The sequence below is a fragment of the Pseudorca crassidens genome, chromosome 2 (assembly GCF_039906515.1).
Source record: "Pseudorca crassidens isolate mPseCra1 chromosome 2, mPseCra1.hap1, whole genome shotgun sequence".
Lineage (NCBI taxonomy): Eukaryota > Metazoa > Chordata > Mammalia > Artiodactyla > Delphinidae > Pseudorca > Pseudorca crassidens.
The window spans coordinates 156,397,968-156,422,207 of NC_090297.1; the positions used below are offsets into that span (position 1 = coordinate 156,397,968).

A 24,240-nucleotide genomic window follows, 5' to 3' on the forward strand; every position below is an offset into this window, starting at 1 on the left:
CCTTTCAGAGAAAAGGGAGAAAAAGTCATTGAAGTTGCTTTTACCCCACCTCTTACTTACTAATGCTTAATGTAGATTTTGAGTAGAAGCTAGACCATTTTTATTTTTATTTTAAAACCAAAACTTTCTTGTCAATTAAAAAAAATTAAACTACTTTATTTGTATTTTTTGCTTTCATTTTTTCAGTAAAAAACAACTTTGAATCCTTTATTTTTAAATTTATTTATTTTTAAATTTATTTATTTTATTTGTGGCTGTGTTGGGTCTTCGTTGTTGCGTGCCGGCTTTCTCTAGTTGCGGCAAGTGGGGGCTACTCTTCTTTGTGGTGCACGGACTTCTCATTGCGGTGGCTTCTCTCATTGCAGAGCATGGGATTTAGGCATGTGGGCTTCAGTAGTTGTGGCTCATGGGCTCTAGAGTGCAGGCTCAGTCGTTGTGGTACACGGGCTTAGCTGCTCCATGGCATGTGGGATCTTCCTGGACCAGGGCTCAAACCCGTGTCACTTGCATTGGCAGGAGGATTCTTAACCACTGCTCCACCAGGGAAGCCCTGAATCCTTTTATTATAATTTGTTGTCTTTAAAAATAGTCCTTTCATTTTGTCCAGACTCTTCTATATAATTTCTAGTCATTTAATTTAAATGAAATTACTTATTTTCTGCCAGTTTGCTTCCTTTCAGAGAGGAAAGATATGAATTTTAGGAAGGGACATCAATTTCTTTCAGGTAAGTGTTGGCCTCTAGTGGATCAAAAGTGACAACACACTTTTAGAATAATTGTCTGACATTCTACAGAGAACGATTTTAGGAAAGCAACAAAGTAGATAGATTGAAAGTACAGAAGAAAGCAAAGAAAAAAAACTACTTTGCCAAATATCATAAATAAATGCACTGATGAAATCATATAAAAATATTAGCATTAACTACCTAATAAATTTAAAACTTAGAAATGTATAAAATATCATAAACAAAAGTAAAATAAACTGGAGAAAACTTCAAACATGGCCTACAAATAGAGCAAAATGTACAAGAGATTTGGAAATGTATCAGAAAAAGACAGGAAACACATAGAAAAATGGGTGAAGGCTATCAATATACACAAGAGAAAACCTAAAAAGCAATGTTCAAATTCATTAGCAGTCAGAGAAATGCAAATTAAAACAATAATTTATCACTCTTACTTGTTAGTGTGGACCGTAAGTGTAGAAAGAATGTAGGGAATTCAGAACTCTCATGCACTGCTGGTGGGAATTCATACTGGAAATACCATCTGAAAAGCAATTGGCAGGTTAGTCAAATTTGCTATGACCTAGCAATCCTACTCCTGTGTGTGTGTGTTGTATATGTTTGTGTATGTGTGTGTGTGTCTATATCTCTTTATATATTCCCCCCAAATTCTCACAAGCTTGAAAGCAGTATAGTATGCAGAGGTATGTTTATTGTGACCATTGTTTACAGTGGCACAGTGGAGATGAAATCTGGGAGACATCAGAGTGACCCTCATTGGAGACGTACCTGGGGAAAATATGGTGAAGGCACCCACCATGGAATAGTTTTCAGCAATAAGAAATAAAGTACAAGATATACACAGAGAAATACAGATGGATTTTTAAAATTGTACTAAGTAAAACTAAGCAACAGAATTAAATGTTATATGTAATACCATTTGATTTATGAAAATACATGCTTACAATAGTACACATTTTATAATAATTTACATAAATGAAAGGATATTCATTGAATATACTAGGAAACTTGCCTATGTGTTTCCTAGTAGGAGGGAGGGGGAGTAAAATGGGAATCAGTCAGTCAAGATAAAAGGGAGTAAGCCTGGTAATGTACATGAAAAGAGAAGTATCATTAGCTCAACTCTTTTCAGCTGAGGCCCAATATCAAAAAAGAAAACTTTAACAACCTTATAGAAAAAATAGGCAAAGGATATAAAGAGTGAACATACAAAATAAACGCAAATAAGGAAAAAACATATGAGAAACAATGTTCAACTTCTTAGTACCCAAAGAAATAAAATGTAAAAGAAAAGTGTGATAACATCTTTCATCTGTCATATAGTCAAAAAAATTTAATGAAAATATTCTACGTTATTGGGGGAATATTGAAAGAGGTATTCATAAAGAGCTGGTACTTTAAATTGCTAATGCTTTCCTGAAGGGCAACCTAGCAGTATATATGAAGAACATTAAAGATAAAGATAATCAAACCCTTTAATTCTCCAATTCCTCTTCAAGGAATTTATCTTAAGTAGATCACTGGATAAGAGAATAAAGTTATAAATATGTCCACTATTTACAATAAAAGATAACATCTAAGCATCCAGCAATAGGTAAAGAGGTAAATCATTGATACATTCATAATGAAGGAATATATAATATGATGTGTTCAAAGAATTTTTACTGTACAGGAACATGCTCATGAAATAATGATATCTGAGAAACATATAAAATTATAGAATACACTTATATACAGTGCCAGAAAATACATCAAATGTTAACAGCAGTTATCTCTAAATAGTAGTACTACAGTATTACTGAGGATTTTTCTTTGATACACATTTCTGTATTTTCCTAAGGTTACTATAAAATATATATATTTCCAATATAGTTAGAAAATATGCATTGATTTAGGAGGCATGAGGGCATCTTGACTTGTGATGAACAGGTAATCTGAGGAAGGACATGCCATCTGGTCTAAGAAATGCCACCTAAGGATGACAGAGAAATTGCCAGGAGCAAGCTTATGCTTGCTGATCTTAAGGATCCAGACCTTTACAAAGAAACAGTGAAAGAAAAGGTGGGCTTGTGGTCCACCAGGATTCTGACTGCTACATTCAGATCCTTAGAGGAGCTCTGATGTGCAGAGTAAGACAGAAGCAATAGATGATCTGTGTTCCATGCACGTTCAACATCAAAATGTCACTCAATCTGAGAATTTTTGATGAATAGAGTGAGTGCCCTTTTCAAACATAAGGTGCTTTATAGCACTAGTTTCCACCCAAAAGGGATCTCTAGGTGGTTCTGATAATTTCTAGGAAGCTATATAGCAGCGTTGCACTAGTATCAGTTACAGATAAACCTGTAAATCCAAAATGTCAGAAAAGTAATTATATCATTTGAAGAGCTACTGAAGATAGGTTTATAAAGATAAAATGGCTTGAGATTAGGGTAATTCTATCTGGCTTATACAAACCCAGGTATGCTTTTGCCAAAAATATTTACAAATTTTACACTGCCTTCCAGGAATTTTGATGCAGAAAACCTAAGTCCATGCCTAATGGAGACAGACTCACAATGGAATATGGTAGGTTCACCACAACTGAGACACTTCTTGAGATGAGCCTCAGTAGCTGATGATCTCCAGTGAGCAGAAATAGGCCAGCCTAGAGACCAGCTGGAGGTGGTTTGTATAGAAAAGGAATCCGACTCCTAAATAACTCTGAGAGTCAATGAACTCAAATTTTAATTTTGGAAAGGTAATTGAGACTATCAGCTGTGGTAATGGGCAAGGGTCCTATCAATGACACTGAATATCAAGAAAGTACAACTGGGTAGTGAGCACCTCAGAGATGGAAAAGAGTGATTCCAGAAAGTAGGGGAGGGAAGAGCAAGGATGCTCGGAGGGCAGTGATGTGGAAACAAGCTAGCTACTTTGCCATTGTAAAATGTGATCATCACAAATCAGGAGACTAGAAATGAAAATAGATATCATCTTATTACAAACTGAGACCCAAACTTTTACAGAAGTCTATAGTTTTCTAAAGTCATTACATATCTTATTTCTGAAAACTAACCAAGCAGAGCAGTAGTGAACTATAATTATGACCTGGTAAAATTTTTTTGAAAACTAAATGCAACAGATTTTGGAAAACAAGTTTCTATTAATATGAGGAGATGATTCATAATGAAATAGCTAAAAAGAACAGAAGGAAGTTATTCAAAATTCAGCGGAAAAGACAGTGCAAACTTCAGAGCTATAAGGCCGCTTGAAATCAGGTGGAAATGAGCAAGATGGAACTCCTGGATACAATGACTGACTCTGAAAATGCACATGGAGCTAAAGACTCAGAGCCTGTGAAACAACACCACGTCCTAATGACATTTAGCTTTTTCAAGTGATACCCACATCACTCTTTCAATCACTCATTCCATAAATATTTCATATTTTCCATGTACCAGGTTCTTTGCAATATTTAATATCTTTGCTTCCTGGTGCTCTGATGTAATTTGTCACAAGTGCAAGAAAGGTTTTTTAAAAGAGTGTGAAAAGAATTTTTCTCAGCTTCTATCCCATATTGGATCCCTCCTTTCTGCCAAGGCAGATTTAATTATTTCATAGTACAATGTTTCTATTTCTGTTGTGGTTCACTTTTATTTCAGGGCAAGCTGGTCTCTTAAGTATCTTAGGTTCAAGGACAGTATTCATCCCTGTATTTGTAGCCCTTAGGAGAATGTCCTATACACTGTAAGCACTTTATAACTATTTGGTAACATTCAGCACTGCCAGTAGGTCTATCATTCTCTGGGCCTCAGTTTCCTGATTAGTGAAATGGGTAGAGTGATTAAGGACATGTAATGCGACAGTGCTTGGCACAGGCAGGTACTCTGTGGTAACGCAGGCCTTCTAGAGCATTCAGCCCCCCTCTTGGTAACAACACTTATTTTTTATTGGATGGAGGTCATCAAGAGAATGTGACTGCTGGTTGACCTGAGAGCTGGACCCTGGCAATCTAAGTCTCCTTACCCCCACCCATCCCTGGAATCTATGTTCAGTCTACTACTGTCATACTAACTGCTGTTTCAAGGACACAGCCTGGAGACAGTCATGTGCTGCTGAGACCATCTGTACTGCATACGTTACTGAACCCCGTTAAGGCCTCTCAGTAGACTAATATTCTGGCAGGCAGAAGTGGAGGCCACCCAAGACAAGCCTGCTATGTAAATCCTCTTGTTTATTAAACCTGCCTCCTACCAATCTGGAGTGGTCTGCCTCTTTGGTGTTTTCTTGCCCTCCATGTACAGGGGTCAGTTTTGAATTTCACCTGGGGAACTCCCGAGGTTGTGAACAAACACCTTTGGGAAGTCCCAACTTTACTACTCTTGGGTCATGAGATTTCAATGGTGCTGAGTCTACCTGCCCCTTCCTCCCCAACTCTGATTTTTAAGCTTGAGTTTAACCAAAGCCAGATCAATTAGAGCCAATGAACATTTGATCTGGGTTATTTGCTGAGACAATTGGGAAAAGGCTCCCTTGTTCCATGGGGGTTGCTAAGTGACTTAGATATCAAACTCTGAGCTGCCAAGACTGCCCACATGCAGAGCCTGCCCATAAACACTCTTAAGATTTCCTAAAATGCTATTAATTATAACAGACCATTTTTTTATGTTCCACTAAGAATGAAGAAATGTAAAAAGAAAATGTAAGTTGCATGCTGACTTCAGAGATGTGAAAATGAGAGGAAAAATGTGCACTTTAGAATTGATGAAATATAGTAAAAGCAGCACAGAGGAAAAAGAGATGAAGAATTATATAAAATCTTAATGATATCATTATATTCCTTAGATCCGCCCATATCTAAATCCTTAAGCTACTCCTGAACTACTGAGGTACAAGAAGGTGCTTATTTTGGTAAGGCTGCTGTAACAAAGTACCATAAATCAAGTGGCTTAAACAATAAAATAATTATTGTTTCACAGTTCTGGAGGATAGAAATCCAAAATCAAGGTGTCAGCACATTGGCTCCTTCTGAGGACTAGGAGAGAAGAATCTGTTCCAGATCTCTCTGCTTGCCTTGTAGATGGCCATTTCCTCCCTGTGTCTCTTCACATTGTTTTCCCTCTGTTCATGTGTCCAAATTCCCCTTTTCATAAGGACAACAGTCACATTAGATTAGGTCATACCCTAATGATCTCATTTTAAAGTAATTACGTCTATAATAATCTTATCTCCAAATAAGGTCACATTCTGAAGTACTGGGAGTTAGAGCTTCAACATATCATTTTTTGGGGGGGTTGGGGGGAGACCAAATTCAACCCATAACAGAAGGGATAACTTCATTATAAGAGCTAATGTGAGTTGAGTTTCTGTCATTTACAACCAAAAGACGTCTGCTCAGTAAATTTCAATTTCCTTCCCTTAGGTAACCAAATATTCTAAGTCCCAGTAAGGTTCCAGAAATGGGTAATAATATGCATAGGCACAATTTTTATTTAACCGATTCAGTTATTTCTGAATAATTATTTATTCACTTATTATTTTTTGTTGTTGTTGTTGTGCCACGTGGCACATGGGATCTTAGTTCCCTGACCAGGGATTGAACCTGTGCCCCCTGCAGTGGAAGCGCAGAGTCTTAACCTCTGCACCACCAGGGAAGTCCCACACCAGGTAACTGAAGACCTAATGAGGGAAACTCCCTGGCTGTCCAGTGGTTAGGACTCCATGCTTCCACTGCAGGGAGCAAGGATTCAATCCCTGGTCAGGGAACTAAGATCCCAAAAGCTGCACGGTGCAGCCAAAAAAAAAAAAAAAGACCAAATGAGAAACGTGTGAAACCTCTTGGCAAACTATAGATCACTCCATACAATTAAGTATTGTGGGCTTTTTTTCACTTAACCAATATTAAGACATTGTATTTGCTTTACATTACCTCATTTAATCTTCACAATTCTACGAAGCAGTTTGGTTAGATGTATTATTTGTCCCAGTTTTCAGTGTTGAAAATTGAAAAATAAAGAAACTAGGAATTTTTCCAACGTCAGCTAACAAACAGCTAATACTGTGTAGTCTAGATTTTAATCCAAGTAATATATGTCCAGAGTTTAAACTCTTTACCAAGTAAGGTAGTATATAAGGAATAACAGAAGATATCTACACACATATAGATACATACATACATATATACATATACACACACACACACACACACACACACACACACATAAAAGGACAATGGAAAAATTGGCCACAGATGTCTGGTAAAAACGTTTTTTAGATTTTAAATGCTGAAATTAAAGCATTTATTTCTCTTTTGGTTCTGAAAATAGAACAGCTGGCTAAGTGCTCAATAAGTAGACAAAAATTCATTACTCTTTCATTCTGAGAGCAGCTGCTTCATGTAAAATTTGACTCTCACCACACAAGGACCACTCTTTGCCTTATAATCAGTGTGACTCCTTTGTTCAAGCTGAGCCTTTCCATCTTGAATGTCACCGCATTAAGCAATACGTTACTGTTTTTCTCATTTCATTGATGTATTGATGTCTGTTTCACTGCTCCAGTTTACATTTTACTGAATTTTTCAATAGAAGGATCCCTTCTAGCTATCTGGTGAATAAATATCCTCCATCAGCTTACCTTGGAATTCTTTTGATATCCTGTTACAAGTCACACCTTCCCACTAAAGTCAAAAAAGCAATAACCATTTCATGCCTATAGTATGACTGATCCCAAGCTCACCAGGAAAGTGGACGGCTTTCTCTTGACGTTTTTGCTTTTTGTATTTTTTTTCCCCAAACCAAAAAGTTGAAGTGTTGAGACAAGTGAATAATCCTGGGCCATGAAAAAGTTATGGTAACACTGAGAATCATTAAGAGATTTGATTGCTGCTCCAATAGCAGGAAGAGGAGCTTCCTCAGTCTGAGCCACTGGGTCCCAAGATGTATGATTTATTAAAGATCTCATATAAGAAGGAAGAGTTAGCCTGGCTGGGTCCCACACATTTACTTAGCACTCACCTGGGAATGTATAATAGCTCTGAGGGCCAAGGTCAGAAAAAAAGATCTGTGGATCCAGAAATTTCCAGTTGGAATTGTGTCTACAGTCTTCCTGATTCCACAGCCCCATTATAGCCTGCTCCCAGCTGAAACTGTTTACTGCACCTCCTCGCTTTCATTTCCACTGTTCACTGGGTAATGCCAGTTCATGTAGCTATGTGTCATTGTGAAGAATATACACTTTTGGAGTAAGGCAGACCTAGATTTGAATCACATTTGATTCACATCATATAGTATTTATGATAAGCTTATTTACTTCTCTGTGCTTCAGTTTTCTCTTTTGTAAATGGGACAATAATAGTTACCTTTCAGAGCTATTCTGAGGATTAAATAAGGTACAACATGCAAAACACAGAACTTTTAAAAAATTATTTAATTTATTTATTTATGGCTGCATTGGGTCTTTGTTGCTGCGCACAGGCTTTCTCTAGTTGTGGTGAGCAGGGGCTACTCATTGTTGCGGTGCAAGGGCTTCTCATTGCAGTGGCTTCTCATGTTGCGGAGCATGGGCTCTAGACATGTGGGCTTCAGTAGTTGTGGCTCACGGGTTCAGTAGTTTTGGTGCACGGGCTTAGTTACTCCGCAGCATATGGAATCTTCCTGGACCAGGGCTCGAACCTATGTCCCCTGCATTGGGAGGCAGATTCTTAACCACTGTGCCACCAGGGAATTCCCAAAACACAGTACATTCTAAATAAAAGTTCCTTTCCTTTCTTCTTTGCAAATTATCTCAAAAATGAAACTAAAATAATTCTGAAGGGGATCAGTAAATTGATAACTTTGAAAACGTTAAACTGATATCTCTCTATTTCTCTATGGATAAGTACATATAGTAGCCATTGAAAGGTAATGATTAAAAGCACATAGTCTATAGCTAAACTACCTTGAGTTCAGATCACTTTGTAGTTCACTTGTCTTATCTGTAAAATGGGGATAATAAATTTACCAACCTCATAGTATTGTTATGAGTGTTAAACAAGTCAAGCAGGTAAAATATACAACAAACCTGAAACATACTAAGTGTTTGCTAATTGTTATAATTCAGGACTCTTATAGTAAAACTTATAATTTATACAGATTAAGATAGAGATTTCCTGTTTATTTTAATATTTCAATCCCTTAAAAGAGAGCTCTGCCAAATACCTATGCCAGTTTCTCTAAAATATGTATTTTGGGACCAACTATATTATTTTTTAGAGGTGTCATTTTGTGTAAATGCACTACATAGGTTTTTGCAAAGAAAAAAAAAGGCTGTTTAAAAATCGTTTTTCCTTCACAGTAGGCAATAAAAACCTACATCTATTCCTTTTGCATCTGATGTCCTAGATTATTCAAATAATACTCATGTTGACAACCTTTTCATTCTTTGACAGTCAAGTAAATTTTGCAAATATCTTTATTACCAAAAGTTCTAAAAATATCAGTGTCTACTTTCAGACACAGGCTAGTAGATAATTTCTTTTTAAAAAATATTTATTTATTTATTTGGTTGTGCCAGGCGGGCTCACTAGTTGTGGCTTGTGGGCTCCTTAGTTGCAGCACATGGGCTCCTTAGTTGTGGCATGTGAACTCTTAGTTGTGGCATGCATGTTGGATCTAGTTCCCTAACCAGCGATCAAACCTGGGAGTTTGCAGTGGGAGTGGGGAGTCCTAACCACTGTGCCACCAGGGAAGTCCCTAGTAGGTAATTTCAATATTCATTCATTCAACCAGAATTTACTGAGAATCTACTCTGTGCCAGGAAGTGTTATAGAATACAGATGCTACCGAACTCAGGTTTGGCTGCTTGCTGCTCGAAAATCAATGTCCAAGAGGCAAGTGTTAGTAGAACGGAAAGTTGCTTTTAATCAGAAAAGCTGGCAATATGGGGAGGAGGCAGACCCCCAAAACCAACTCTGAAGATTCTGCTTGGCCATGAAAGTTTTTAAAGGGAAAAGGGAAAGTAATCTCAGTTAATAGACAGACATAGGGAGTCATACTTGTAGCCACCTCCTACTGTGTGGAAGCTTGTTGACTCGTGATCTTTCTATAAATGCTACCTCATTCACACAGTTTGTTCGCAAGATTACTGAAGGGGAAGGTAGGGGAGTGATCTGGTCATCTGTTAGTTATTTATTCTCCATTTTTACTTCTTTGATCTATGGAAAAAACCAACAGGTTAAGCAACATACTGTGTGATCAAAAGATCTGAAAGGTGTGCTTAGGCTGGACATGAGTAGAGCATGGGGGTGCCTGGCTTAAGATTAGTTACAATATAGCTTTGCTAAAGTGGCAAGAAAAAAGAGGTCTCCTGCTGAGGGCGATTTCCTGCAAAGAGCTGCTTACACAGACAAAACTCTCTGCCCTTGTAGAGCTCTCATTATAGTGGGAAGGGGGAGGGTCAGGGAACAAATAGATTACTAAAATACATAATATTCCAAATTATGGAAGGTAACATGGAGAAAAAAATAGAGAAAGGAAAATTGGGTGACCCAGGGTAGGCAGAGGAATTACAATTTAATGGTTAGCGAATGCCTCACTGAGAGGGAACCTTTTCAGCAAAGGCCTGAGAGAAGTAGAGCAGGTCATGTGGATATCTAGTGGAAGAACATTCTAGGAGGAAGGAACAGCACGTGCAAAGGCCTACAGGTAGGTGTGTATCTGGAATGTTAAAGGAATGACAAGGAAACTAGTGTGGCTAAGTAGAATAAGCAGCAGCAAGAACAGCAGGAATTGAAGACACAAGAATGTCCATAGAAGCATTACTAATAATATCCCAAACCTGGAGACAACTCAGATATCTATTAGTAGTAGAATGGATAAATTACATTTATATAATGGAATTGCACATAGAAACAGAAAAGAAAAAAGACTATAGGTTCTTTCAGTAATATGGATGAATCTCAAACACAGTATTAGGCAAAAAAAGGCCAAAGCTAAAGAAGAAAAACTGCATGATTTCACTTACATAAACTTTACAAAAAAGGCAAAATTAGTTCATACAGTTAGAAGAAGGATTACAGTTGCCTTTGAGGAGAACAGAGATATTTGTTATTGGAAAGGGGATACAAAGGGTCTTTTGGGAGGGTTGAGTGGAGGTAATATGTATGTTCATTTTGTGGTAATTTGCTTAGCATTTGCGAACCTTTCTGTACCTATGTTATACAAAAAATTAAAAAAAGAAAAATATACAGTAATGAATGGAAGAATATGATATAGCAAGTACACACAATTCTTTCAAGAAATTTTACAATGGGAGCTGAGAAATGGGACAATAGCCAAAGGGTAATTTTGAAGAAGAGAGAAATGACTGTTTTGGAAACTCCCATATTTGCCATAAATAACAAACACCTGTCCTATTATTTACTTAGTAGGTTTTCTTTACATTGACTCATATTTAATGTAAATTTATTTAAAAAGCAAATCTCATATTAACATTATAAGAATCACTTGACACAATAAAAGTAACTGTAAAACTACAATGAAAAAGCCATTCAGTTAAAATAATCTAAAAATGTAAAAACAATTAAGTGTAAATAAATTAATCTAATTGAGCTAAAAAATAAGTTCCTCAGTCAGAAAACTAGAGCTGTTAATAATCACTCAGACAAAAAAAGCATTCTGTTCTATGTCTATATAACCATCACCACCTCTGCTCACTTTTCCATAACTATCTCTTATACTTTAAGAACCCCATTTCAAACATTCATATTGAGTTCAACAAAGAAAAAAATGAAAACACAGTCCTCACAACTCTAGGAGAAAAGGATGCTGACCTGCCCAGCACTTGAGGTCATCCCCAGTTCTGTGTCTCCCTGGCCTGGAGGGAAGTTGGGCTCTGAAAAAAAGCCTTCCCTTGCTGACTGAAAAGAACCTCCATTCCCACATCTCTTCTTGTAAAGTGCTGACATGTGCATAAGTATGGGAGTTGGGGAGATGCTGCTCAGCTGTGGCTGTAGCAACCTTGCCTGAAACAAGGTAAAGTTAGGAGGGCATCCCAGAGAGGCTGCAAGTGATCACATCACTGAGTTCTAGGGCCCTAAATCACCTCCCTATTCCACATCTTAGAATACACTGCTTCATAACAATGGAGGCAATATTTTCCAAATTAAATATCAGCGTACATGATCTTTCAGCAAGACAGAATATTTAAAAAACTAGAGCTGCCCAGCCAGGCACCCTGCATCCTGGCCAGGGGCCGCCCCACCCACCAGTGCACACAGCAGCAGCTATGGCCCTGCCACAAGAGGAGGGTTCACACAGCTTACACAGAGGACAACCCTTGAGCACCTGGCTCTGGTAGCCAAGTGAGATTGCACTTCTGAGCCCCACAGGACATCTCCTAAATAAATCCACTACTTGAAGACTGGAAGAGATGGATAGTTGACCTAATGCATAGAAACAAACACAGCAAATTAGACAAAATGAGACAGAGGAATATGTTCCAATAGAAAGAACAAGACAAAATCTCAGAAAAAGAGCTAAAAGAAGTGGAGATAAACAATCTACTTAATAAAGAGTTAAAAGTAATGGTCATAAAGATGCTTACTGAACTCAGGAGAAGAATGAATGAACACAATGAGAACTTCAACAAAGAGACAGAAAATATAAGAAAGAACCAAACAGAAATTATAAATGAACTGAAAAATACACTAGAGGGGTTCAACAGCAGACTGGATGAAGTAGAAGAATGAATCAGAGAACTGAAAGACAAAGCAATGGAACTCACCCAGACAGAACAGCAAAATGTAAAACGAACTTTTTAAAAATGAGGACATTTTAAGGAACCTTTGGGATAACATCAAGCAGAACAACATATTATAGGGTTCTAGAAGAAGAGAAAGAGAAAGGGCCAGAAAAATTAATTAATTGAAGAAATAGTAACTGAAAACTTCCCTAATTTGGGGAAGAAAACAGACATCCAGGTACAGGAAATATAAACCCAAAAAGATAACACCAAGACACATTATAATTAAAATGGTAAAAGTTAAAGACAAAGAGAGAATCCTAAAAGCAGTAAGAGAAAAACAACTTGTTGCATAAAAGGGAAACCCCATAGGGCTATCAGCAGATTTTCAGTAGAAACTTTACAGGCTGGAAGGGAGAAGCATGACAAAGTCAAACTGCTGAAGGGGAAAAAACTTCCAACCAAGAATTCCCTACCCAGCAAGTTATCACTCAGAATTGAAAGAGAGATCAGGAGTTTCCCAGATAAGTGAAAGCTAAAGGAGTTCATCCTCACTAAACTGGCCCTACAAGAAATGATAAAGGAACTTCCTTAAGCTGAAAAGAAACGGCGCTAAATAATAATAAGAAAACATGCAGAAGTAAAAATCTCACTGGAAAAGGCAAATATTAATAAAAATAGTGGATCAATCACTTGTAAAGCAAGTATGAATGTTAAAAGACAAGAGTAGGAAAATTAACTAAATTACAATAAATAGTTCAGGAATGCATAAAATAAAAAGATGTAAAATGTGTCACTGAAAACACAAAACATGCAGGGGAGGGTGGCAAAAGATAAAGCTTTGGAATATCTTCAAATTTAAGTTGCTACCAACTTAAAACAGGCTACTACTTACATAAGATGTTATAGGTGAAACTCACAGTAACCAAAAAGACTTACAGTAATTATACAAAAGAAAATGAGAAAGAAACTAAACATATCTAAACATAATACCAAAGAAAACCATCAAAAAACAAGAAAAGACAGAAAGAGTAGAAAGGAACAGGGAGAAACTACAAAAACAACGAGAAAACAATGAAATGGCAATAAGTACATACCTATCAATGATTACCACATTAACAAAATTAAGGATAAAAACCATATGATCATTTCAATAGATGCAAAAAAATTTGATAAAACTCAACATCCACTTACGATAAAAACTCTCAACAAAGGGGGTATAGAGGGAATGTACCTCAACATAATAAAGGCCATAAGTGACAAACCCACAGCTAACATCACACTCAGCTGTAACAAGCTGAAAGCTTTTCCTCTAAGATGAGGAACAAGACAAGGATGACCACTCTTGCCACTTTTATTCAACATAGTATTAGAAGTCCTCATCACAATTAGACAAGAAAAAGAAAAGGCATCCAAATCATAAATGAAGAAGCAAAACTGTCCTTTTTGCAGATGACATGATACTACATATAGAAAATCCTAAATACTCCACCAAAAAACTGTTAGAATAAATAAATTCAGTTAAGTTTCAGTTTATAAAATCAACATACAGATCTGTAACATTTCTATACACTGATAACAAACTATCAAAAAGAGAAACAAAAAATAATAATTACAATTACATCAAAAACAATAAAATACCTAGGAATAAATTTAACCAGGGAAGTGAAAGACCTACACACTGGAAACCATAAGGCACTAATGAAAGAAATTAAAGAAAACACAAAAAAATGGAAAGATATTCCATGTTCATGGAAGAAAAAATGTTGTTAAAATGTCCCTGTCCCAAAGCAGCATAGACTCAATGCAAACTACCAAAATTCCAATGGCGTATTTCACAGAACTAGAGCAAATAATTCTAAAATTTGTATGGAACCACAATAGATCCCCATCAGGCAAAATAATCTTGAGATAGAAGAACAAAGATAGAGGTATCACATGTCCTGATTTCAAACTATACTACAAAGCTATAGATATCAAAACAGATTGGTACTGGCACAAAAACAAACACAGAGCTCGATGGAACAAAACTGAGAGCTCAGGGCTTCCCTGGTGGCGCAGTGGTTGAGAGTCCGCCTGCCGATGCAGGGGACATGGGTTCATGCCCCAGTCCAGGAAGATCCTACATGCCGCAGAGCGGCTGGACCCGTGAGCCATGGCCACTGAGCCTGCGCGTCTGGAGCCTGTGCTCCACTACGGGAGAGGCCACAACAGTGAGAGGCCCGCGTACCGCAAACAAAAAAAACAAAAAAAACTGAGAGCTCAGAAATAAACCCATACATATATGGACAATTAATTTACAACAAAGGTACAAAGAACATACAAAGGAGAAAGGATAGTCTCTTCAATAAATGGTGCTGGGAAAACTGGACAGCCACGTGCAAAGAATGAAACTAGACCACTACCTTATACCATATACATAAATTAACTCAAAATAGATTAAAGATTAGAATGTAAGACCTGAAACCATAAAATTTCCAGAAGAAAACATAGGCAGTAACCTCATTGACATCTATCTTCGTGGGTTTTTTTTAGATCTGACTTCAAAGGCAAGTGACACAAAAGCAAAAATAGACAAATGGTTCTACATCAAACTAAAAAGCTTCTGCACAATGAAAGAAACCAGCATCAAAACGAAAAGGTAACCTACAGTATGGGAAGAAATCTGCAAATCATGTAGCTGTTAAGGGGTTAACATCCAAAATATATAAAAAACTCATGCAGGGCTTCCCTGGTGGCACAGTGGTTGAGAGTCTGCCTGCCGATGCAGGAGACACGGGTTCATGCCCCGGTCCGGGAAGATCCCACATGCCGCGGAGCGGCTGGGCCCGTGAGCCATGGCCGCTGAGTCTGCGCGTCCGGAGCCTGTGCTCCACAACGGGAGAGGCCACAACAGTGAGAGGCCCGCGTACCGCAAAACAAAACAAAACTCATGCAACTCAACATCAAAAAAACCAAAAAACAAACCCAAACAACCCAATACAAAAATGGGCAGAGGATCTGAATAGACATTTTCCCAAAGAAGACATAAAATGGCCAACAAGCATATGAAAAGATGTCCAACCACACTAATTATTATGGAAATGCAAATCAAAACCACAATGATATATCACCTCACATCCGTTAGAATGGCTATTAGCAAAGAGATAAGAAATAAATGTTGGAGAGGATATGGAGAAAAAGGAACCCTTGTACACTATTGGTGCGGCTACTATGGAAAACAGTATGGAGATTCCTCAAAAACTTAAAGTTGGAACTACCATATGACCCAGCAATTCCACTTCTGGGTATTTATTCAAAGAACCTGAAAACATTACTTTGAAAATTATATACACCCCTATGTTCATTACTGCATTATTTACAAGAGTCAGGATATGAAAACAACATAAGTGTCTAATGATGGGTGAATGGATAAAGATGTGGTACGTATACAGCTGTCCAGGTACATTTGAATTTCAGATAAACATGGAATTTTCTTTTAGTATGTCTCAAAAATTGCACTAGACATACTTATACTAAAAATGTATCTGTTGTTTATCTGAAATTCATCTGTAACTGGGCCTGTATTATTATTTGGTAAATCTGGGGGACAAAGTCAAATAAAATAGTATGAGAAGGGTCAGGGCAGAGGTCATCACAGGATGTTTGGGCACATGTCAGGGAAGAGTTCATAGAGCTGGTAAGACTGAATCTTAAGCTGATAATTTGTGGTGTGTACCACTCATTTCAGAATTTAATAATACATCATCATGAGTTATGATTTAATTTTTTGATGAATATATGTTTTGTCTACAGAATTTGATCCTACGTTGCTTGAAGACAGCAACCAGTTCTTTGCGTTCCCCATACCACCTAGTACTGACAGGCACACCAAAGGCGTGTAGTAAGTAACTGCATGAATGGATTCAAATGGTTTTATCTTTGCAAAGAGTAAAAATATTCTGTTTATGAAATCATTGTTAACTGGTATTTTCTTTTTTGTTTTTAAACACTGCAGCCAAGAATCCAGTCTGGTACCTTTGGAGTCAAATCAGTAATAAAGATAAGGGTTGTCTGTAGGGCAGCAACCTAGGTTAGTTTCATGATGCTGTGGGCACATTTTTGATATCTGGGCTCCTTCCTAAGACCCTCATGTGTGGCATACTCTTGCTTGGATCAGACATATTGAAGCAGTACTTACAGTAGGCAGTCAGTCCAAACTGACTACTGACAAACACATCCCACTCACACTTAAGTTCCTCTTCAACCTACAGTTTGGAACTGTCCCCCACCTTCCACTACAGTGAGCTCCAAGCTTGTCCAGAGTGAGGTCTACCGCTATTCAGCTGTTAGAATCAAAAGGGAAGATAATTTTTCTGACCTCCTCTCCTAGCCTCAGCTCTTCAGACCAGAACTAGGGAGGCAGCCTTGCTCCCACTAAGCACACTTCCCCAAGTGGCACCTTTCCAACAATTTATAAGGTAATATGTTGACATGATAGATGTTAGATTGATCATGAAAAGACATTAAAAAGAAACCTGAGAGAAACATACAGAGTAGGCAGTCAAAAAGGGAGGTTTTTTTTTTGTTTTTTGGGGGGTTTTTTTGCGGTACGCGGGCCTCTCACTGCCGTGGCCTCTCCTGCCGCGGAGCACAGCCTCCGGACGCACAGGCCCAGCGGCCATGGCGCACGGGCCCAGCCGCTCCTCGGCATGCGGGATCCTCCCAGACCGGGGCACGAACCCGTGTCCCCTGCATCGGTAGACAGACTCCCAACCACTGCGCCACCAGGGAAGCCCCCAAGGGAGCATTTTTTAAAATGTGCTCACTTCTTCCCCTTTAACTCCTTAAATTGAGTCTGAATTATCATTCGTGCCCATCTCTGGGCCCAGAGTATACTCTGTGGTCTGACCTAAGGTTCTTCCCAATTTCTTTTTACCACAATATTTCTAAGAAGACAGTAACCAGGTCTAGAGCATTATGAGGACTTGAAGCTTCCGCCACAAAAGTCAAAAACGTCTTTAAAGTCTGTGCACCATAGGCCCATTTTCATGACTGGTTATAGTTTCCCCAGGCCAAAGGTAAACAAAGCTGGACACTAGGTAAAGTAGTCAGGACAGATTTTAGTCAATAATATATTGCAGGGCTTCCCTGGTGGTGCAGTGGTTGAGAGTCCGCCTGCCGATGCAGGGGACACAGGTTCGTGCCCCGGTCCGGGAAGATCCCATATGCCGCGGAGCGGCTAGGCCCGTGAGCCATGGCCGCTGAGCCTGCGCGTCCGGAGCCTGTGCTCCGCAACGGGAGAAGCCACAGCAGTAAGAGGCCAGCGTACGGCAAAAAAAAAAAATTTTAAAAAAATAACATATTGCAACAGGGAAAAGTGTCAAGCATGAAATGAACTCACCCTGTATTTGTACATAAGCTACTGGGCAGTTACAAGAGGAAATGGGGGTGTAAGTGAGTGGTGGCTCAGTAGAGGCAGGGAGTGAAAAACAAAAAAGAATCGGGAAGGAGAACTGGAGACTCACCTGGGATTGCTAACCAGAATTTATGGCAGTTAGGCTCCTCCCCTCCTAGAAAAACGGGGTAGAGATCCTACCTTCGGATGTTGACCAGCACAAATGCTAAATTCTTTTGGCAGCCTTGAGCTTTCTCAGGCAGGCACTTCAAATGTAGCTGGGGTCACTCGAGGGATGTAGATTTGATGTTAAAAGACCATGTTAGTGTTTGTTCAAGTCTTTACATGCCAAGGTTGAGGCTTTGAGAAGAGGGCAGAGAAGCCTGGCCAGCCTGGTTAAGGAAAGACTCTCTGTCACTTATCAGTTAAATTATTTAGTAAGCGCTCCCTCCCCTTCCCAAAGTCTACAGGAAGGGTCCAGGGAATAAATATCTCAAACTGCACTTTCTGTGTCCCTGGAGCCCACGTGCAGCTGCCTGTCAAGAGCCAGGGTTAGCAGCACAACACAAGGACTAGGGACAATTCCAGCAGGGACCCTTAAGTTTAGAAACCTCAACACAAACACGCTGCGGACCTCTCAGAGCTTCAGTGCTCACACCTGAGGCCGCAGTCGGGAGAGATCCTCGACTCCCAGCAGCCCGCGAGAGGAACTCAATGCGCATCCCGGGCGCCGTGCCCTGTTGGCCAGCAGAGCCAGCTCCGCTCACCCCTCCAGAAGGCTGCCCCGGGAACCAAGCGCTTACAGCTGCAGCGTTCCGAATCCACTCGGCGATGTCCGGGCACAGACCGGAAGCGGGAAGCCGTGGGAGGCGGAGCCGGCATCGAAATGGAGCGTGACGTCACTTCCTCTGGGCGGGGTCGCGGGCCATCCCGCGCAAATTGAAAGGTCCGGATGCCGGTGCACAGCTGCGTCCCTGCGCCTCTGCCCCTTGAGTTCCCCGCAGCCGCCTAGCGTGCTCCGGCCCAGGCGAGTGGGGGCCGTGCGGATAGGCTTCTGAGCCCTCACAGGGCTGCCCTCCGACGGACGGCGCGGGACCTAGCCGGGAAGCGAGCGGAGCGGGCTGTTCAGAGCACGCGGTGGGTCCCCGCTGGTTCCTGCCCCTGCCCTCGGGATCCGGGGTCTGCGGGGCTGAAGGGGAGGGTCTCACGCGTTCCCGGACCCTGCAGTGGCCCCGAGGGCGGCGCGGGGCTGGGGGGCACCCCTGAAATGAATTTGTAGTGCGGCGGTGTATGGGCCGGGGGAGCGCGCTCGGCCTGGCCAGGGCTGCGGTTCGGCGAACCGAGGGAGGGTCCTCTCGTTCTCCTGCGCAAGCTATCAGGTCAGTTTTACAAGCAACTTCCCAGCTTCCAAATGTTTGACAAGTACATTGTTTTCTTAACGTTGTGCAGGCCAAAGGAACGTGTTTCCTGGAAAGGGCTTGTGGGCCTCCCTGCCAATCCCTGTGAAACGGGATGGAGCGGTGACATTGTGCTGTCACTACTACTTGGTGCTGCGGGCGGTCTCCTGAGGATGCTTTGTGCCTAAGGCCCCCCATCGTTCTCATTGTGCTGAAGAGGAAACATTTATTCGAGAATATTTACCTAACTTAGAAAAAAATGTAAGTTTCACGAAATGTATATACTATGTCAGTTTTCCTCAGAGAAAACTCTTTTCAGGAACGTCTGAGAGGTAGGAGACTAATTGTTTTTCCTAAACTGTGGCTAGAGGACCTCCTGTGTCCAAATTACCTGCCATATTTAAAATTTAGAATTCCCGCCTCACTCCAGGACTAGTGAATCATAGTCCCTAGGAGTGGAGTTGAGAATGTGCCAAGAATTGAAAATTGAGAACTGCTGAACTAGAGTATCACAGCTTTGATACAGGGTTTCAACAGGGTAAGTCTGACTTCTGATCCTGTACTTTCTTCCTTTCCTCCCAAACGTAATGCCTTATGGGAGAGATTTAGTTTACGAAATGCTGAGCAGCTACTCAGTGTCTACTGCTTTTACTTTTTTATCAGGGGAGTTGGGGGAAGGGGCAATAGTTGCTTGGGAAAGGACTGGCAGCTATAGGTTTCCATATAGAAAGGGCTTGGGGGCTGCAACCTAGACGAAGAGGGTGGGAAGCTAAAACATTTTTCTTGAAACTATTTGCACAGCAGGCATGGTTTCACATTATTTGGGGATAGCTTTCAGAGAGTCCAGTGGAGTTGCCTCTGGATGCCACCCACCACTGCTTATAAACAACATTCATTGCTTGGAATAAAGCGTTCTGATGGCAGTAAATTTCATTCCTAGAAAAGTACAGCTTTAGTTCTATAATTGTGTTTGATTATTTTATTTTTCAGTTAAAATGTTCTACAAACTGTTTTGCATGTTATTTCTTATAATGCCTGTGTAGAGGCAATGTGGTATCATAGCATACATAGTTTTATAGATTTTAACAATGCCTTTTTGGAGAGAAGACAGTCTCATACTTTTTTAGTACTTTCTGCTTGCTTTATACTGTGTTAAGGGCTTGGAGCAAACGTTATGATTCCAAGTGGGAAGGCACTTTAGAAAGAATAAACATTAAGGAACTATGAAGTGGCATTAGAGATAGTATTAGTGACTGGGGTAAATATTTTAGACTATGGAAATTGTTTGACAGGGAGGAGCCCACTTAAAATATTAAAGAGCATGATTCTCAAATATCTGAACAATAATCGTTGCTATATCAGTTTCCAAGCTCTTTTTCTTTATTTTTCCAACACTTTTGGGTAAATATATTTTGCTTTAAATTTTGCCTTTCTCTTTTCATATCATGTAGTTAACTTGGCACTATGGGGATACAAGGATTACTGCAATTTATCAAAGAAGCTTCTGAACCTATCCACATGAGGAAGTATAAAGGGCAGGTAGTAGCTGTGGATACATACTGCTGGCTTCACAAAGGAGCTGTTGCTTGTGCTGAAAAACTAGCCAAAGGTGAACCTACCGATAAGTAAGTTTGGACCTTATATTAATTCATTGCCAATTAAGAATGAGACTTATAATGCCTTTTTTTCAGAAAGGGATCATTTTTATTCAATGACAGGTTTATCAAGACGTGAGAGTATGTGCTTTAGAATATTGCCAAATCAGGGAACATTTCCTTCTATGTTATAGTCCTAGTTTTCATTCTTTCTACTAAGCCAGAGTATTAGGACACTAATGGACAAAGACTGTCTTCTTTATTCTTTATGTAAGATAAACTTTTTAACAATATTCTAAAAATCCATGGTGATTTCAGACTCCTACTTTCTTGGGTACAGACAACACATTGCTAAGCCCTATTAGCAAAACAAGGCAGTTGCTTCTAAGGGACAAGGTGTTCTGACTCCCTTTTACTTCACTTGGGGCCAAAACTGGTGACCCTGTTGACATCCAGTCATAACTCTGTGACCTCATTTGAGGCAGGACGAATGTCCTCTTTCTTTTTTAAATAGAAACACTAGAAAAACAAGCAAGCATAGTTTTTGGACAGAGATTTCCCACAGGAATTTGGATACTATTATGTGTTTTCTTTTTTGCAATATATTATTTATCTCCTAGAGGAAAGGCTCACAGATCTTAGTCTGATTTACTTAAGCACAATGGACAGTAATAACCCTTTTTGTTTACAGAAGATGGAGGGAGGGGGTGGGGATGGAGAGTAACAGAGAAGTCATTATTGAAAGGTGAATGTATGTTTTGGGCTTTCAGGCCTATGGAGTTAATTTGACCAAAAGTGACCTGTTACAGTTTGTGTGGATCTGAAGGAGTCTGGGCACTTCTGCCACTCCAACTGTTACAATCATTTTTTTTTTTGCATTACGCGGGCCTCTCACTGTTGTGGCCTCTCCCGTTGCGGAGCACAGGCTCCGGACGCGCAGGCTCAGCGGCTATGGCTTACGGGGCCCAGCCGCTCCGCGGCATGTGGGATCCTCCCAGACCGGGGCACGAACGCATGTCCCCTGCATCGGCAGGCAGACTCTCAACCACTGCGCCACCAGGGAAGCCCATGTTATAATCATTATTTGAAAGTGATTTCTTTTCCACCACTAAATTTGAGCAGTTGCGATTACAGTTGAAGACTGCAAGTTTTTCAGTGCTACCTTCAGTGTTTCTTTGAATTGTCTTCACTGGGGAGAAACTTTATCTCTAGTTCTTTGGTAATTTTTAAGGATTCTGAGATTTTTGACTAACTGGAAGAGTTGTCCAGAGTACAGGGAGTATCCTTTGTTGTCAGAGATGAACTCCACAGGACTGACCATGTTGTAGGTGTTTAGTAAATGTTTACTGAACTAGAAAGTTTCAGGACTTTCAGCAAAGTATTGTGTAATTTTTTTTCCCACTGCAACTAGTAAGTCACATTTGATAGTTTACTTTCCTTTTCTTTTTCACCTTTGGATGGGGATATTAACCAGAAAAGGTGAGAAAATTTGGATAAGCCTATGATAAACCTTTATGACCGTAATAAAGAATGATGTCGCTCTATATGTGCTGACCTGGAAAGATGTCTAAAATATATAAAGTGAGGGCACCAGGTGTCTGATGTTTATATTCTCTCTAGTAATTTTTTTTTGCCACACTGCACGGCATGCAGGATCTTAGTTCCCTGACCAGGGATTGAACCCATGCTCCCTGCAGTGGAAGCACAGAATCCCAACCAGTGGACCGCCAGGGGAGTTCCTCTGTCTAGTTTTTAATAAAAAAGTAAATTTCCTTTAAAATTTATTACAATTTTATGTTTGCTTTCTTCTATTTTTACTTGATACTTAATCAGTAGGTCACAATCATTGTTCTGTAGACAATGAAGGTCTATTGTCACTGGTTTACAATAAAAGGAAAAAAAGAACAATGTAGTGAATTTTCCATTGAGATGAATATATTTGATTTAGAAGATTATCTTTTAAGATTGTGTCTTTTCATATTTTTGAGTTAAAATTGATGGCAGTTGTACGTGTAGCTATTGTTTTTAAATTTTATTGACGTCTAGTTGATTTACAATGTTGTGTTTAATTTCTACTGTACAGCAAAGTAATTCAGTTATACATATATATAAATTCTTTTTCCTTATGGTTTATCCCAGTATATTGAGTATAGTTCCCTGTGCTATACAGTAGGACCTTGTTGTTTATCCATCCTATATATAATAGTTTGCATCTGCTAATCCCAAACTCTCAATCCTTGCCTCCCCAGCCCCGCCTCCCCTTTGGCAATAACAAGTCTGTGCTCTATATTTGTGAGTCTGTTTTTGTTTCATAGATGTGTTCGTTCGTGTTGTATTTTAGATTCCACGTGTAAGTGATATCATATGGTATTTGTCTTTCTCTTTTTGACTTACTTCACTTAGTATGATAATCTCTAGGTCCATCCATGTTGCTGCAAATGGCATCGTTTCATTGCTTTTATATGTATACCACATCTTCTTTATCATTCATTTTTCAATGGACATTTAGGTTGTTTCCATGTCTTGGCTGTTGTAAATAGTGCTGCTGTGAAAATAGGCGTGCATGTATCTTTTCAAATTACAGTTTTGTCTGGGTATATGCCCAGGAGTGGGATTGTTGGATCATATGGCAACTCTATTTTTAGCTTTTTAAGGAACCTCCCTCCATACTGTTTTCTATAGTGGCTGCACCAATTTATATTCCCACCAACAGTGTAAGAGGATTCCCTTTTCTCCACACTTTCCCCAGCATTTATTACTTGTAGACTTTTTAATGATGGCCATTCTGTGGTGTGAGGTGGTACCTCACTGTCTCACTGTTGTTTTGATTTGCATTTCGCTAATAATTAGTGATGATGAGCATCTTTTCATGTGCCTATTAGGCATCTGTATGTCTTCTTTGGAGAAATGTCTATGTAGGTCTTCTGCCCATTTTTTGATTGGGTTGTTTGGGTTTTTTTGGTAATTGAACTGTAGGAACTGTTTGTATATTTTGGAAATTAAGCCCTTTTCAGTCACATCATTTGCAAATATTTTCTCCCAGTCCATAGGTTGTCTTTTTGTTTTGTTTATTGTTTCCTTTTCTGTGCAAAAGCTTGTAAGTTTGATTAGGTCCCATTTATTTATTTTTGCTTTTATTTCTATTGCCTTGGGAGCCTGACCTAAGAAAGCATTGGTATGATTTATGTCAGAGAATGTTTTGTCTATGTTCTCTTCCAGGAGTTTTATGGTGTCTTGTCTTATATTAGTCTTTAAGCCATTTTGAGTTTATTTTTGTTTATGGTGTGAGGCTGTGTTCTAGCTTCATTGATTTACATGCAGCTGTCCAACTTTCCCAACATCACTTGCTGAAGAGACTGTCTCTTTTCCCCATTGTATATTCTTGCCTCCTTTGTTGAAGATTAATTGTCCATAGGTGTGTG

At 39.4% G+C, this 24,240-nt stretch overlaps 1 protein-coding gene and 1 long non-coding RNA gene across 7 annotated transcripts in view; one reads left to right on the plus strand and one right to left on the minus strand.

Moving 5' to 3' along the window:
- Positions 1-218: 218 nt before the first annotated feature.
- On the minus strand, positions 219-18,687 carry LOC137220016 (uncharacterized). Of its 5 annotated transcripts, none has more exons than XR_010941416.1 (4): positions 18,485-18,687; positions 18,028-18,218; positions 1,181-1,269; positions 219-739 (listed from the first exon to the last, which is right to left on the minus strand). It is a non-coding gene; the product is annotated as an uncharacterized lncRNA (long non-coding RNA). The 5 variants fall into 5 exon arrangements; XR_010941415.1 differs by having other exon boundaries at positions 17,957-18,218; XR_010941417.1 differs by having other exon boundaries at positions 17,957-18,218; positions 18,461-18,687.
- A 68-nt stretch (positions 18,688-18,755) lies between these two features.
- Positions 18,756-24,240, plus strand: part of EXO1 (exonuclease 1) — a 39,417-nt gene continuing 33,932 nt past the window's right edge. For both annotated transcript variants that reach the window (XM_067729470.1, XM_067729471.1), the window contains exons 1-3: positions 18,756-18,963; positions 19,276-19,484; positions 20,675-20,848. In XM_067729470.1, coding sequence (XP_067585571.1) covers positions 20,688-20,848 — 161 coding nt within the window. In that variant the 5' untranslated portion in view covers positions 18,756-18,963; positions 19,276-19,484; positions 20,675-20,687. The remainder of the gene's footprint in view (positions 18,964-19,275; positions 19,485-20,674; positions 20,849-24,240) is intronic.